General features: G+C 42.4%; 1 protein-coding gene across 2 annotated transcripts in view; it reads right to left on the bottom strand.

Annotated features, from left to right (window-relative positions):
* Positions 1–7,125, bottom strand: part of cmtr1 (cap methyltransferase 1) — a 506,633-nt gene extending 499,508 nt beyond the window's left edge. For both annotated transcript variants that reach the window (XM_030111089.1, XM_030111088.1), the window contains exons 1-23: positions 6,945–7,125; positions 5,965–6,072; positions 5,635–5,795; positions 5,343–5,501; positions 5,130–5,222; positions 4,963–5,034; positions 4,669–4,763; positions 4,429–4,501; positions 4,144–4,342; positions 3,932–4,050; positions 3,416–3,512; positions 3,173–3,305; positions 2,881–3,060; positions 2,743–2,799; positions 2,583–2,640; positions 2,407–2,475; positions 2,110–2,241; positions 1,502–1,627; positions 1,247–1,338; positions 1,007–1,075; positions 828–875; positions 614–726; positions 71–179 (exon numbers count right to left, since the gene is read on the bottom strand). In XM_030111089.1, the coding sequence (XP_029966949.1) occupies positions 71–179; positions 614–726; positions 828–875; positions 1,007–1,075; positions 1,247–1,338; positions 1,502–1,627; positions 2,110–2,241; positions 2,407–2,475; positions 2,583–2,640; positions 2,743–2,799; positions 2,881–3,060; positions 3,173–3,305; positions 3,416–3,512; positions 3,932–4,050; positions 4,144–4,342; positions 4,429–4,501; positions 4,669–4,763; positions 4,963–5,034; positions 5,130–5,222; positions 5,343–5,501; positions 5,635–5,795; positions 5,965–6,067 (2,357 nt within the window). In that variant the 5' untranslated portion in view covers positions 6,068–6,072; positions 6,945–7,125. The remainder of the gene's footprint in view (positions 1–70; positions 180–613; positions 727–827; positions 876–1,006; positions 1,076–1,246; positions 1,339–1,501; positions 1,628–2,109; positions 2,242–2,406; positions 2,476–2,582; positions 2,641–2,742; positions 2,800–2,880; positions 3,061–3,172; positions 3,306–3,415; positions 3,513–3,931; positions 4,051–4,143; positions 4,343–4,428; positions 4,502–4,668; positions 4,764–4,962; positions 5,035–5,129; positions 5,223–5,342; positions 5,502–5,634; positions 5,796–5,964; positions 6,073–6,944) is intronic.
* Positions 7,126–16,843: the final 9,718 nt, after the last annotated feature.

Genomic DNA, 16,843 nt, shown 5'->3' with positions numbered 1-16,843 from the left:
TTATAAAAACAAGGCTCCGTTAATGAAATAAAATACAGAACGCTGGCTTGTCAGGGAGGACGGTACGTACTGGAACGGAGCAGCAGAGTTTGGCGGCATTTCGTAGGTCGACTCCTTGGTCATCTTGTTAAAGAAGAACTTCATCTTGGAGTTTTTACTATACGCCATTGTCCACGGCTCTGAGGAGGGAAACAGCAACCAGACACCTAATTTTACTAGAAATAGAGACAACGCCAATAGAATATACATGTGGAAAGTATTTTGTATCTGTGTGAGAACTAGTTCTAACTGAAGTGAAAAGAGATGCTATTTATTTATTAATTAACCTCCCTGATGTAGAGTGTGCCAGCAACAAATATGGAGAGAAATAAACTCTGTCATTGTTACATATCTGCAGATGTTCGGGGGACTGTCGTGTCAGCTGTTTGCTTGTTGTCATGTGAACATTTCCATCTGGGAACTTTCCCAATTCCCAGCGGAACAATCACAGCTGCGGAGCATACACACACACACACACACACACACACACACACACACACACACACACACACACACACACACACACCACACACAACACACACAACACACACAACACACACACACACACACACACCATTGACGGTCTTGATGATGTAGAGGCCCGTGGGGAGGAAGTGTCGGTCATCTCTGCCGGTGTAGGACAGTCGGGGGACGCCCCCCGAACTCTTGGTGACCTTCATCTCTAGCCTGCATGAGGAAGGACATAAATGCACCTTTAATCTCGACACACATGAAAAACATTATTGTATCATACAAAATCCTATATGGGAGAAACATTTGTGTTTTACCTGACAAAGATTTTCTCCATTTCTTCCAGCCTGTAAACCTCTTTCACTCTGGTTTGAAAAAAAAAAAAAAACAACTTATTGAAACATTTATTATACAATCATGAAATACATTCTAGGATTTTTGTTTTTAGTATGGATTTCTAATAAAAGCATCACAGGTTACACAGTGGACTCAGTACCTGATTGGGTTCATGTCCGGCCGGCTGGGTTTCGCCACGGCCTTCACAAACTTTTCAGCCATCTGGATCCTGGAAATACAGCAAGGCTTGTTCAACTAATTCACAGGAAAACAAGCAGATATTTTTCCACTGTTGTTTGAGATAAACAAACTAACAAAGCAGACGTTTTAATAAATGAGACTGACTGAAGTCAGAAAAACCAGCCTGGTCTTGTTGAGGACGGGGAGGAGAGTTTCTCACCGCTGGTTGAAGTGCTGATCTCTGACATCAGTGCCGTTCAGGATTAGTGCGTCCATGACGTGGACGGCATTGATTCGACGTTGAGCTTTACCCTGAGGCCCAAACAGAGAGATTACAGTTCACAAAGCAAGAAAAATGACACAAACAAACCATTAATTCGATTACAGTCTCTGTAATAACATCCATAAAGACTTTGTACTTCTATCGTTCATATTTCTCTTTGTTCCCTTCAGTTTATCAACCCCCTTCAGTCACCTCGCCCTTCAGCTCTTGGACAATCTCCACACTCAGAAGTGTATCTCTTGGCAGCTCCAGGTTGAAATTTTCCATCTTCCTCCAGCGCACGGGCAGCTTTCCATCCCACGTGTATATCTGAGATTTCTACGAAAATCATCACAACAACACAGATAAGGACATGAAAACAGGTTCGACCGCAGGCCATCGTGTGCATAACATCTAAGACCTCTCAGAAGAGTTTAAAAAAAAAAAAAACTCCAGTGTGAATGAAACAGCCAGCCAGATCCCTTTCAACATATTCCAGAAAAAAAAGAGCAATTTCACACCATCTGAGTTTGATAAAAAAACTGGCCTGTGTACCAATAATGGATGGAACACTGTAGCGGTGACAGAGGGAGGCTGGAAGATGCTATCGCACATGAAAGGAAGACTCCTCACAAAGGAGACTTCTTTTAGCCAGATGGTCGAGTTTCTGTCACGCCTAACTGCTTAAACATCACGCCCAGCCCTGTTCCGCACGCTGCAGAGTGTCTGCGTTCCGCAGCGAGGAGTCGTCTCAGCCGGCCGGCCTCGTTCCAGCTCGTCCTGCACCAAGACGCAGCGAAACACGGGCTCGTCGGACTCACCCCCAGCGCAAGCAGGAAGATCTGCTCCCCGCCTCCCACAATGCACCTGTGGTCCAGGATGTGACGCAGTTTCTCCAGGGTGGTGGAGGTGAGGGGAGTCAGCTTACACTGGAACGCCTCCACATCCGAACCCTGGGGGACGGCCGGGAGAAGAGAGGAGCCGCTCACACAAAATTCAACCATTTTCCAACAGTCTGTGCTGTAAATATTACTGATTTGGGCCAGAGAATGAACAAAAGTTAAGCCAAGAAAAATTATGTGATGTATATCAAAGTCTATCCACTCAATCCAACTCACCTTAATCAGTTCATAGAACTTGGACTTTGCATCTGAAGAAGCCGGGGCGACTCTGGCCTTGTCTGGGACCTACAGATGCACAGAAAACGACACCAGCAGTGTGAATAATAAACACGCCCCAGATGAAGCATCATCGTGTTCCTTCAGTCGACTCCTGGGCCGATTTCTCTGCTCACCGCCCACAGCTTCAGACACTCCTTCCTGATGTCGGCCTGCCGCGGCTCCGAAAGCGTCCTGAAGAAATCACAGTAGATTTCAGACATTGTTACAACATTTGAGGCTATAGTGAAACAGAGAGACTGAGGAAAACAAAAGCCTGCGACAATGAATACTCACGGGTCGACGACAAAAGCGTGGATCTTGGCCAAGGCTTTGATCTGGACGGCACAGAGGCTGCGTGGAGAAAGACAGGAGTCAGCTGCTCTGATCGATGTACAATGCCAAAGGCTGATTTCAGCACCCCCATGCTTCTACCTCTCGTTTGAGTTCACCATGAACCGGTAGAAGTCCGTGTCTTCCTTGATGATGCTGAGAGGAACCACATCGGTCACGTCTGTGTCTGTGTTCCTGAGCTGGTTCAGTTTCAAGTTGACTTTGAACATGTACTCCCTGACGGCGTCGGAACCGGGCTTCAGGCCGCGGCACACGATGTACCTGTGGACGAAGAGGGCGGGAGAGATCACCGCCTGCTGGAGGGGGGGAAAACGGAAACTCTTCGTTGAACTGAATGTGGTTCACAGACACAGGCGTGTCGCTGTGAGCACACCTTTCAGAGTTGGCCGGCCTGCTGGTGACCGGCTTGAAGAGAGAGATCCGGTCAAAGCAGAGGTAGAGCAGGTAGACCAAGCCCACGCTGAAGGGAGTGAAGAGGTCAAAGGTCTTACAGACGAAGTTGCCCCCTGGAGATGATGAAGGACAAACGCTAGATCTTTGACTGGAAGCATGAACGCATCGCCCCCTGTGCTTCTCCAATGCTTTAGAGAGAACGCTGAGTCCTTTGAACACACACCTGTCCGGAGCGAAGACAGCGCCGTGAGGAACTGACAGAGCAGCAGCTGCTTGCTCAGAATCTCCTGGATGTTCTCTTGTCCTTCCACAGAGAAGCCCTGTGAAACACAAGCATCACATGAAACAATAAACAGTGAGCAAGACATTGAAATGTATGATCCATCTGCTTGCTCAGTTCTGTGACTCAGTGGCATAATGGCCTCCACTTTTACTGAAAGAGCGACCCCCAGAGGACGAATATTGAACAGTACTACAAACAGAGGCGCTGATCAACATTTCATCTTGTGAGAGCTTCTTTTAACAACTTAAAATAAAATAAGCTACATTTCAGATAGAACAATTAATATGCTTGCTTTCAGACATACAACATCAGCATCTCAGCATATTTTGGTGTTTATAGAGTACAGAGGACTTAAGGTTTCTCAAAAAAACAATACTGAGCAGCTCATACATGCTGCACTGCTTTTATTTGTACAGGATCGGGTCAGCGAGTGGACCCGCTCAGGAGGCGTCTCACCCCGTCTGCCATGAGGACGTGGAGCCCCCGTCGCTCGGTGCTCTCCATGACGAAGTTCCTGAAGGCGGTCATGTTCTCGGGCCGAGTGATGTCCCCATCTCCGTCCACCCCGCCCTCACCTGGGACACACGGAGGTCAAGCTTTCACTGAATCGCTCATCACCGTCGCCTCTCCCCTCTCTGGAGCCTCGAGTGCAGGTTTCGTTGACGTACCGTAATAAGGCTCGAACAGCTCGCTCGGTGCGGCATAGAAATCTTCCAATTTGAAGTCGCAGGGTCCCTTCAGTGTCATGCCGAAGCCTTTGGCGTGCCAGCGTCTCCTCCACAGTATGTACTCCGAGAAGCCCCCCGGTCCCGCGCACACGTCGCCGAAGTATAAAAGCTCGCCCTCGCGGTCCTTCGTCACGGGTTTCTACATAATGAGAGAGGCTTCATCTCACCATCTGTTCAGACGGGCCGATCCACGGCACATATCAGCTGTTGCTTTGATCCGCTCACCCCTTGAGACTCCTTTGGGTTGGTGAACATATGGTCGAAGCAGTGGTCAATGTTGGCCATTTTCATCGCCGCTCTAAATAAAGAAAGGACGTAATACAACCTGTCAGCGTTTTTAAAGAAATGCAAATCTGCACAGTAATATTAAAACTGAAGTATGTGAACAGTTAAATGGGACAGAACTAAATAACAGCTTTATTTGGCATAATGCATTAAACTGCTCTTGTTCGTCTAAAGACTGACCTGTTGAGGAAGATGCCTCCTCTTATCGTCTCATAAGGGTTGGAGCGTGTCCGTGCTCTCCTCATCTCTTCCCCCTCCAGGTCGTCAAATACTGTCTAAACATCATGTCGACACACTTGTGGTGAAACGACGGGCATGTGTGCACAATTAAAAAATAATAATCATTTGACCTGTCAGTCATCGGTGACTGGAGTAAACTGGAGCTCCCATATTGTCTACAATATGCAAACATACACTGTTGTGGATAATTTATCAAGCAAATTAATTTAAATGTGCCAAAATGTTTTGACTCACTTTGCACCGCAGAAGAGTGTGCAGGAGATCCTCTGTGCAAAACTCTGTCTCATCTTCAATCTTCAGCTTTTGCTGTCAAAAGAGAAAAACAAACACAATTAAAACAAGGAGAAAATGCGGGAACACTGAACTCTATTTCTTTAAGTGAGGCTTCATTGTGCATTTACCCGGCCGAGAATCATCCAATCCCTCAGCTCATCTGCATCTGGGATCTCGGTGGTGCATTCAGGGAACCAGTTGACTTGTTCTACAGCACTCGGCTGTGCCGAAAAACAAAAGAAGAAATAAGAGAAAGACAATTATAATACCAGCAACTGACAGTTGATTGATTATCACGTGGTATTTCAAAACAAGAAAAAAAAAAGGAGTGATGATATTACCTCTGGTTCATCACGCCAGTCGACATTGAGCTCTCCTTGAAAGCCCTGCAGGGTGAGGCCGAGACCCCTGCGCCCTCTCTGGGTGGAGGCCTCCACAATCTCCTTGCGTCCTTGGCCAAACTTCCCCAAACCCTCGCCCTCTCGGAAGCCCATTTTGGCCTACAATTACATTTAAAAACAGCAACTTATACACTGAAATAAGCACAAATTGAAATTTCTATTTCTAAAACCCCACAGTAAAAAATACTGCTTAGAAGGAGAGACCACAATACTGGCAAATGTAATATATTACCATAAGCTTCTGCGAGACACTGTTATACATCGAGAACTTAGAGGAGGCATGACTATCTGTCTCTTGTGCATCAAACGACGATGACGATGAAGAAACGGAGGGTCTGGAGAAGCCCGGTCTCTGGTCCTCCTGGTCACTAAGGGAGTCATTTTGGCTGGAGTCTGGAGTGGATAAAAGAGCACATGTTCAAACCAGCAATTCAGACCAGCAAACTAGCAGTTCTGACAGTTTATGGACATGCACAGCCAATTAATCAGGAGCATTGAAATCTTCCATTGATACAGGGTTCTGAAATTAATCAAAGGAGAGGAAAGACACTGAATAGTCCACCTTGTCTGGATAATTGTGATTCTTCATCATCGGAGCTGCTGTCATCATGGCGTCTCTTCGTCCGCTGCAGCGGCGCCAACACTGCATCGGTTCTTCGCTTCATTATGGCTGAGAAAGAATAAGCAGACAAGAACAACAGAAATAATAATTTCATGACAAGCAGGGCGTCCTGTGCAACATATGGAATTACAAAACAAATCAAATGTTTCAACATGGAAGAAAGATGTCAAATTCTTTGTGTATCACACACTCTGCAGTCACTAGTTACATGTGTGAGTTTTTCACAGCAAAGTCATATGTTACTGAAAGCAACTTCACTTTAGAAAAAACACCTGCATCTCCATTTCCACATGGTGAGGTAACACATAACCTTGTATATAATGATGACACAATCATGCACATCATGAGTTGTGTTTCTTACTGACGGATTAGTGAATAATAGACTGAATAATCCCCCACTTTAAGACGTGAGATTTAATGATTGAAAAAGTCATCATTGAAAAAGTAAACACACAAGGTCAATAACTGCAGTTGAAAGCATGGGATCTTGTTTGAATTCGACAGTAGGCCACTATGATAGAATAATAATTAAAACAATTAATAGTAATACATGAGTGATCAATTGGTGTTATTTTGGATGTATGTTTGTTCAGTGCCTTTCGTGCATTGTCTTGATATTGACACGTTGCACAATCTATTCCATACACACAGCATACAGCCCAGTAAATTCCATGAACTTCAATGAATGTAGCTTTAAATAAAATCGCAAACTCTGAGGCGCCGCCTTTCAAGTTGTGTTGAATATATGATGTTGGGGCTACGTCGGACTGCAAGATGTACTGTAATGCCAAATTTCAGCAGAAGCGTAAAAATGTCATTTTCTGCTTGATGTGAAGAGTTTTGCTTTCCACAGAAACGAAACTGCGCAGCTAAAGCTCATTTAGCCGTTAGCTCATATGTTAGCCTGCTGCTGTTTTTACCCGTTCAGGAGAAAAACTTCACTCTTCTGAGGTGATAAAGCATCGACACAACGTTTCCTCCACATGTGTTTCCAGATTCTCCTGTAATGCCTTTATTTGAAGGTAAAAATTTGTCGTAAAGGCTGAAAGTTTCTGATGTTTACATTCAGCCCGCGTTCTGTTTTTAGAGCGTTCAAGGGCCCTTCTGGGTCCGCCGACGCGCAGTGATAACGTCACTGACGTGGCGACTGTCCAGACAACTGCCTTATTGGAATTACGAAAGATCTAAAATTACCCGCAAAACGGTCTGTCTTTCGCCAAAAGGTTTATGATATTGGAAAGCAATACATAAACACAACTTCATCCCCCACAAAGTGCCTTTCTGGAACCACAAAGTTATTATATTCAGAGGAAAGACTGTGTTGAAGGATAACTGGAAGTCTAAAAGAATTTGATCAATGTACATGTGGTGACACACTCGAATGTAATCAATTTAACAATAAATGTAATATAAATTAGCCTATTAGAAAATGTAGTAAGGTGACAAAATGCATAAAGTTTATTAATTGAATGAGAAACAATCTCGACAGAAGTGAAGTAACAAAGTTACAAAATTTAAACATCAACTATGTAGATTTTTGTTTTGTTTTTGTCTTCTCAATGTATGTTGTGGCTCTTACACACGTGCACAATATTGTTGGTACCCTTTGTTTAATGAAAGAAAAAATTACAGTGGTTACTGGTTAGAGAAATAACCCGAATCTGACGAAAGTAATAATAAAAGAAATTCTATGAAGTTTAACTAATGAAAGTCAGATACTGCTTTTCAACCATGGTTCAACAGAATTATTTTAAAAATAAACTCAAGAAACAGGCCTGGACAAAAATGATGGAACCCCTAGAAAAGAGAATGATGGGGCATGTCAATCCAAGGTGTGTCCACTAATTAGCATCACAGGTGTCTACAATCTTGTAATCAGTCAGTGGGCTCATATATAGGGTGACAGGTAGTCACATGAAGTGTACCACACGCAACATGGACCAGAGGAAGCAAAGGAAAGAGATGTCTCAGGAGATTAGAAAGAAAATTATGGACAAGCATGTTTGATGTTCCTGTGACTACAGTTGCACATATTCAGACATTCAAGATTCATGGGGCTGTAGCCAACCTTCCTGGACGTGGCCGCTGGAGGAAAATTGATGAAAAATCACAGAGACGGATAAAACGGTTAAATGTCAAAGAATTTTTATTTATTACTACTTTTGTCAGATTCAAGTTGTTACTCTGACCACTGTGAATTTTTCTTTAATTAAACGAAGGGTACCAACAATTTTGTCCACGTGTGTAGGTCAAAATTACTTAAATTTCTAATCCCTCTAAAACATACCAGAAAAACATTTTGAAATACTAAATGAAGCTTACCTTTCAAATGGCAGGCCTGTGATCATGGCATTATCTTATTTTAAAACTGCAAAGACTTGAATTTTCATGGATTATAAAAATGATTTTCTGGTGAATCACATTATCAATTCCAAATTCAATATACATTAATCTCACATGACAAAATCCACCTCATCACAGCCTGCAGTGAAAAACTTAATTTCCCTGCTGCTCAAATGTAGGAAGAACGTCAACAGACAGTTCTGTTTGCCTATATCTGAGTACAACTTATTGTCATCCCCTTGTTTGTCTTTATGATGGTGTCAATGTCCCCTCTTTTTTCTGTTTTTCATTGTTGGATTTGTTTTTCCTTTATATATCTTATCTATCTTAGTTTTGTTGTTGTTGGTATTGCTGCTGTTGATCCCAGATTTCAGGCTGAAAAAGACAATGCACTGCAAGTGTTACAAAGTGTTGCCACTTCAGGCTCTTGTGCAAACTACAAACTGTACCCATATCAGAGGTGATTTTGTTATATTACCCATAGCTGCCAACTCTCACATTTGTAGCATTTTTCTTCATTAATTTAATATTTCAAGAATAATTATCTAATATTAAAATTGTGATCTTTTGCAGTCAAAGTGGCTCTGATGGTCTCAGCCAAAGTTATCAGAGAAATGGACAACACATTACTTTTAAAATCATACTGACCAAACAATAGTTTGAAGCAATTTAACAACTTAAAAAAAACAGATGCTATTCTTATGAGCTGAGATTTTAATGTGTGCTGCATCAAACAAGATTTGAGTGGAATTCACTAAATAGTTCAGCAAATGACTGTTCAGACATTTACAGACTTTTTTAAGAAGTGTGTTTCGCAGTGGTTCTGTGCCAACTTTATTAACATGTGTTACTGCCGGCATATTAAAATATATTTTAAAATATCTCTCTTTTCAGCATCTCATGTGCTGTTATGTTCCTTTTAAAAATAAATGATGGATTTTAGGTATTTTTGCATTGCATTCATCTTCCTATTATGCTGCTCACAAAAAGGGAACCTTGCTGACCTCAGGGTGAACCTTCTTTTGGCTTGTTTTGTTGCATGTGAGTGCGGCAAATTGGCAATCGTGTTCAAGGAGCTTGCATATTTCGGTGAGAATGAGCTAATACAAGTTTGCATAAATCTCTAATTACCTTGTTTATTGTGTGATAATGTGATTAGAGTTTGCTTTAACCAGTCTTGCATGTCAGTAAGATAGGGCTAATCTGTTCCTGGCGCGTGAAGTAAAGGATCCTTGTCCGTCTGTCAAAACAATTATAAGGCTTTGGAGCTTCGTGATTGTCCAAAATAACTGCTTGCGTGTTTCTGTGAGATAGAAACGGCAGAAGAGAGGACGTCATTATCGTGACAAAACATGTTGCCTTAATGGACAAAATTTGAATCCCTTTGATGTGTTTTCAAAATGTGATCAGTGAGAAAGATGCCAAAGATAGCAGAGGGATCAAACTGAAGGTCTTTTTTGTGAGGCAGTTTGAAGCAAACATGTCACTACTGACTGCATTGCATGTCTTCACTGATGAGTCTCGTGATACCAGAGGTTTGGTAGTGCAAAATCACAAATATAATCGAAAAATGCGTGTGTGCTCATGTCTACATGTCCAAAACAATTTGTATATTGACAGAAGTGTTGAACGCTTTGCAGATTTTTTCTAATCCTATCTCTCATCCATAAAAATAGATTAACTGTATACCTATAAAAGTCAGACTAGACTACAGGCACACTCAGTTTGTTTTTTCAGTATTTGCCTGCCTACAGTCATTTGTGATCCTTTGTGCTTTGTCTCAGTGGGGCGGCCTTCAATAGGATGTAATTGTTAAAAGAGCTTCACAATTACCCCTCAGACGTCACTGCGGCATTGTCTTGATGGGGTTATCCGTCTCTTCCCCAGATATTTGGTGGACAGTGGGCTGAGAACATCTCTTAAACAACAACAATAATCTCCCCAGACACCAGCGACTGCTGATCCATCAATGACACAAATACAAACAATGCAGACAAACGCAAACACAGTCTGAACCATGTGATCAGCTTACGCAACGGAGCCGCCTCTTTATAAACCACCTGCAGAGACTGGATTTCCCCAGATAGATCATCACAGGACAAGTGTGTGTGTGTGTGTCTGCGTGTGGGTGTCTTTGTGTGTGTGTGCGTATGTGTGTGTGTTAGGACACAGGGGAAACCTGCTGCTGCCACCCTCAGCCTGGCAGAGAAGACAGAGGCCAAAGAAACCCCAAGAAGCAGAGGGATTACTGCTGACAAAGTTGCCTAGCACAAAGCCTGGCGGGCTTGTTGCTGAGGGGTTTAGTGTTTTCGGCTGCGAATCACTGGAGAAAACAGCAACAATGTTTTTTCGCATCCCTCGACTGACTCCGGGATATATTAGATACCTGCAGGTGCGTATGGTGCGTCTTTCCTCAGATTAGTAATAGACATCAAGGGGAATCTGCAGAGGGAGAAATTCCATTGGAGTCCCTGAAGTCCAGAACCTGCATGTTTATTTGTTTACAATTGTTGTGATGTTGCAACCAGAGCTCTAGGTTGTAGACATTAAACCAAGAAAATGTCTCTTCTGACAGAATAATAGATAGATTTACACCATTAACGTAAACAAAATGCATTTTTTGTTCTACTAAAGTTTGTTTTGAATAATAGCCCAACAAAAAGCTGCTTCAGTGTGTGTCATGGGAAGATTTGGAGCGGAGGATTAGAGCAGCCTGTCTTTGAATGGATTTGAATTAGAAAAGTCTTAGCTCCTCCAGGGTCAGGTAAATGCCCTCTAATTGGATCTCCAGAGGTATGGCATGAGATCTATGTTCCCAGGCACCGTGACGGTGGATATTTCACCGACCGAAAGCTACATTTAGAAACTCACAGAATGGATTGTGCTTGTTTTTTTACATATGAAGCTCTTTATCTTTGTTACCTAAAGATCAGCATTTAGTTTATTTTACGATCAAGGCAATACTTTTTGCACTCCTTGAGGACTCTCCTGCGGCCAGGGTCAGGAGGGAGGTCGCTGACCCTGCGGCGTGGTCAGTGCCCAGACGTGAGTACTCCTGGAAGCGTGGTTGTGGTGACCCCTGCCCTCTCTTTCAGACTCAGGCGGCTCAGACGGTGCTGCAGAGCCGCGAGGGCCTCGTCATGCCGCGCGTGGCCGCCCTGCTGGGTCTGATGGGGGTCGGCATGTCCGGGTACAGCTCCCGCCAACTCACGCTGCACTACAAGCCGGCCACTCACCTGTTCAGATGAGCTGGATAGAGGACACACACACAGGAGGCTGAATTTCAGGAGGTCACTTTGAAGAATTTTTTTCATTGAAACTTTTTTTTTTTTTATCTGTGCAAAGTTTTGTGCACTTTTTCTACCAATTTCACAGATTATTAGCTGGCTTTTCTCACTGCATAATCAATAGTTGAATTTCGAAAAATATATAAACCCATGTAAATTATGCCTTTAGGCCACGATCAATAAGAATAATTCCCAAAATATCAACCTTAAAATTCAACAGTATTGACTGACGTGATGTTATGTTTCTGTTTTGTGATTTTTTTGTTCTTTCTGCATCCCAATTAATGTTACTCTCTGTGTGGTTTGAATTTAATATCGTCCGTGTTTGTGATTTGTTATGTTTTTTGTGTTTTAGTTGATGAGGTTTTTGCCTTAAAGGGTGCAGTGAAGAGTTTTTAAAAAATGCACCTCTTAAATCTACCTCCTTGTACAGCAGTTTTTAACAGAATGTAAAGAGGCAAAACAAACAAAAGGCAGCTTTGAACCACAATCCTCTATAGTCTTGTGTCTGAACTTACCGAAGAAATTCACAGATTTCATGTTAAAAATAAAAAGTTCTTGTTCTTTACAGACTCAGCTGAGTTTAGACCTGTGAAAAATCTAAAGTATTTTCTTTAGCACCTGTGATGTAATGCGGATTTCTCCAATCCAGCTTGCTTTCGCAGAACAGCCAGTGAGATCGAGCAGGAACACGTCAGAAGCATCGTCAACTCAGAGAATCTCACTTCCTGATTTAACTTTGATTCTGGAGTTGACAGAATGAGTTTGTGACCTTCTCCTCTCCTTCTCTAAATGAACAATTTGCTCAAGAACCAAAAACTATATTTAGCTTAAATAAATGCACAAAGATAAAAAAAATCCTACAAACAGAAACATAACAAATGTGTGACCTTTGAAATGTGAAAAAAAAAAAAGCTATTTTGCACTTTATGTGTACAGAACATGTATAAAGTCATGTACAAAGGAGTTGGATGCAGAATGAGATTAGTAGCTGTTGACGTGGAGCTACCAGCTCGGACTGGGAGACGTCTGGCTGTATTGACCCGCCTGCGGTCAGGCTGAGGGTCCAGGACAGCCACCCTGGACCCCTCTGGACCAGCATGTGAATCCCCCCGGATCTCTCCCAGTTCCACGTCAGACAAGGCGAACGTAGCTGAATGACCCCTCAGGTCTCTTATCGTAGGTAGTTTTTTTCTTTTTGTTATTTTTTTTGCAGTTGTGCACGCTTGTTATTTTTTCTTTATCATGACTTTGACAGCATATGAATGTATCAGCAACGAACGGTCGAATCAAAGCTATGAAGACGACTGTTCTGTAGCCTCTTCGCATTATGAATGTGTAAAATTAGCTTGTTAAGAGGTCAGAGGACTGTCTGCAGTGTGAAAGATCCTCTTATCATACATGCTCCTTAGACCAGATTATTCTCAGAGGGGTGAAAGGTTATTGACCCTGAAAGGGAGACGCGATTGAGTGTTAGAGTAAGTCATTTATATCGTAATAACATTATGTCATTATTTACATTTCTTAACCATGTGAATAGGTATGTATAATGAATGTATCGATGCTTGTAAAAGGTTTTTAAATAAACCATGATCATGTGTTGTTATGTATTGTTGCTTTCATAGTTTAGCTGATTGATTTTGCGACTAGTACCAAAATGGAATTCCCCTTGTGAATCCAATGTGATGAAAACAGACCTACAGTGTTTCACCTGTGCTGTAATTATATTGCAGGTGATTCAAACGTCTCATCAGACTTGTTGGAATGTAAATATTGTATTTTTCTGTATAAATACATGGAAATAAACTGGTCTTGTGGGAGTTTTGTCTTGTTAACGGTGAATTTATTTTGCTGTAGCGGTGTGAATCTTGCTAAATGCAAATCAAAGCACCTTTAAAGAAAACAGCTTCAGTTTTACTTTCTTTGTGCACCAGATGTCAGCACAGAGTCTCACAAGGTTTTCTCACACAGAAGCAACAAGTGCATGAACTTCACTGAATAATCAAGTGTTGAAATTCGTGAGGGTGGGAGAGGAAGTGACCCAGTCTTTGCACAGGCGTATCAGCAAAGCTAACATCTGATGAAAAAAGGAGGTATTTTGTTGACCTCCGTGGTGGTCCCACTTTTTAGATTAACAAGCGCTCCAACATTTTGTTCTCAAGTTCACAGTTCACACAGAAGGCGCGATGCTCCGTCACACCATATTTGTTTTTAGTGGAAATCAAACACTGGAGTAAGGAAAATGATTCCTCACTGTTTTATCGTGCTGATTCATCCTGGATAAACTCAGGTGACCTGATCTGTTGATTAGACGTCTCACGGTGTTTTTAGTTAGCTGCTAGCCGAATGAGGCAACAAGTTCTGACCCAGTTAAAAGAGATAAGCTGCTTTGGAAAAAGCCCAAATCTTGCCCAGTAGGATCCAGTCAGGGCTGCACCGCCGACAGATTATAGAGGAGCTTTACAGAGAAAATGTGTGGAAATATACCGGCGGTGTGCAACACCTATGGTGCTTATAAGATCAGAAGATCAGGCTCTCAGCAGCGGTTTGGTTCAGAGGAACACACACTTTATTACACTGCGCTGAGACAGTCTCGTGCCTTTTCTGTCTCTCTTTCCTGCTTTTACACATGAAATTCCCAGCCGGAGGGAAAGAAGGGAGTCGGGGACTGAAAGACATCCTGTCTCACCTTCTCCAAGTTCACAGATGCACACACATGCGCACACAGAAAGGTCCTTTGTGTGTCTGTGTGCGTGCCATCTCCTCCGGAGGCTCCTGTTACCGTTGCTTACAGCCAACAACAAAGAGCTAAATGTCTCTTCTGGTGACGAGGTGGACGAAAACGAGCGAGAGGCACATCCACAAAACATGTTTTAAAGGTAAATGCTGTAAGTGCACGACTGTTTCTGTGCATCGATGCATGCATGTGAGCTGGTGGGTCTCTGTCCTGCATGTCTTAAATGTCTCTGGGCAGCACTGAGGAACTGTTTGGGCCTCTTCTGATGCTCGGCGATGGCACCGTCATGAGATTCAGATGTGACGAAGCAGGGAGGCACCTGCAACGCACAGGACATGTAGATCAATCACTCTGAGTGAGGCTGAGACACAGTGCATAAATGTTTCTGACCCAGACAACAGTTTTCAGACACGAGAAATAAGAAAGAGTGACGTCTCAAAGGGAAACAGGAGCAACTCGGTTGATAATAAATACCTGAACTGAAGGCAAAGTTGGCATGACGGAGACTCTTCATATTCACAGGGCATCCAGTTTTTATATGCAGTATTTTCTACTTAAAATATGTTTAAATTAAAAAAAGAAGCACTCGTTTAATTTAAAATGTTAATTATGTCTGAGTAACAAATAATGGATATCCTTATGTTAACATAACTTCAAATGACCAGCACAGTTATGTACTTCTGTAGTGGCTTTCCAGAAAGTGAGAATGTGTCCAGTTTGAGTCACGGTTGAATTTGGAAGCCTTTCGATATGGAAATTTCAGTAACACTTTACTTGAAGCACCCAGTATAACACATTATAAGTAGTTATAAACACTCATACGTGATCACAACGCTTTATAACCCACTATACAGCATAGGGTTAGGGTTAGGTTCTGGCATTGTGATCATTTAGGAGTGTTTATAACTATAGCTACACGTGCTATAATGGCATTATAATGCTTTATAAATGTACTAGTAATGTGTTATACTGGATGCTTCAAGTAAAGTGTTACCGAATTTCTCCCTGTGCGTGCAGGGCTTTTCTCCATGCTGCATTTTAAAGACGCATTCGACACCACTTTGGAGAGACTGTCTGTAAAGCTGCTGTTTAACTGTGATGTCGAGTGTCTTGAAGAAACCAGATACTACTTATTCACCGTGCTGACAGATGTAACACATTAAAAACCATTATGGGTACAATCATTTACTTTTACATAATGAATACTTAATACTTACATCAAAATGTGTTAAGTGCTTCACTTCTAAAGCTGGACATTACTAATTCGCTTCAGTTGATGTTTGTTTTTGTTTTTTTTGTTTTTTTTTGGGGGGGGGGCGCTGTTTTGTGGAGATTTCAATCTGAGAAAGTCATTTTCACCTGAGTGTCCTGTTTTGATCAAGTTCATTTATCTGACCCTGACTCTGCACCTACGCAGAAAAATGAAAGAAAAAACACACACACACACACACACAAACGCAGTGAAGAACACATGTTGTGCTGTGATAAAGCGTAATCCTTTTTAGCCCGGTGGACTTATCTCTTAGTGTGTGTGTGCGTGTGTGTGTGTGCGCTCAGTGACACAGCACATTCCTCCTGGCCTTTAAATGGCTCCTCATCATTGATGGAGCGGCTTAGCCGTGTTTTAAATATGTTCTCGTCCTTGAGCTCATTAAAACCCTCTCAGAAGTCATTTATCCTTGACATGCAGAAACAGCTCATCGCACGTTAGTCAATCCAAGAAACAGCCTTTGTCACTGTATATTTTTATTTTCTGCATGTATGATGCTGTATGCATTTAGAAAAATTCAGGAGAAACACGAGATGCGAAGACGTGCGATTTTTCCTGGAAAGTTTCTCCTAAATACTGAAGAGGAGGTGTGTGTGTGTGTGTTTGCAAACCCGATGAGGTGTGACGATAAACGACCTGGGCAGAAATGGTTCCTTCTATTACGCAGTGCAATGTGTAAAACTGCAGCGTCAATGGAACAATCGGTTAATGTTTAATTTAAAGCACGCCGACGTCAGTTAGGGAGCACGTATTTTCCAAATTCCTGTGTGAAGCTGCACTAATGGTAAAGCTAATTATAATTCACAGGTGTCTGAAGCTGAACACCAACTGCGCTACGGCTTCAAGCTGACTTTGACTTGTGGTGAAATTTGTTGCACAGGCATTTTGTTTTAGGTCCAATCAGACAGAAAACAGTTCTGAAGAAGCCTGTGGGTAGTAAGTGTTTTGCTGACGTGTTTTGCCGTTCCATCAATGATTGTTCTGGAAAGGCTACCACTGGAAGATGGATGGAAAGGAAAGAGCTAAAAGAAGAAGAAATCTACAGATTGTTGAATTCACCCATATTCCCACCACTAACTTCAGATCGAAGTTATTTCACACCACACCAAACTCACAGTTTGATCTTTAAGTCGGTCTTCAGACGCCGGCTGTTCATTACAGCGCGGCTCAGCTCAGCGTCTC

Source organism: Salarias fasciatus, chromosome 15 (genome assembly GCF_902148845.1).
Source record: "Salarias fasciatus chromosome 15, fSalaFa1.1, whole genome shotgun sequence".
NCBI classification, from domain to species: Eukaryota; Metazoa; Chordata; class Actinopteri; order Blenniiformes; family Blenniidae; genus Salarias; species Salarias fasciatus.
Note: the sequence above shows the minus strand (reverse complement) of the source record. Positions and strands in the feature narration are given on the sequence as shown.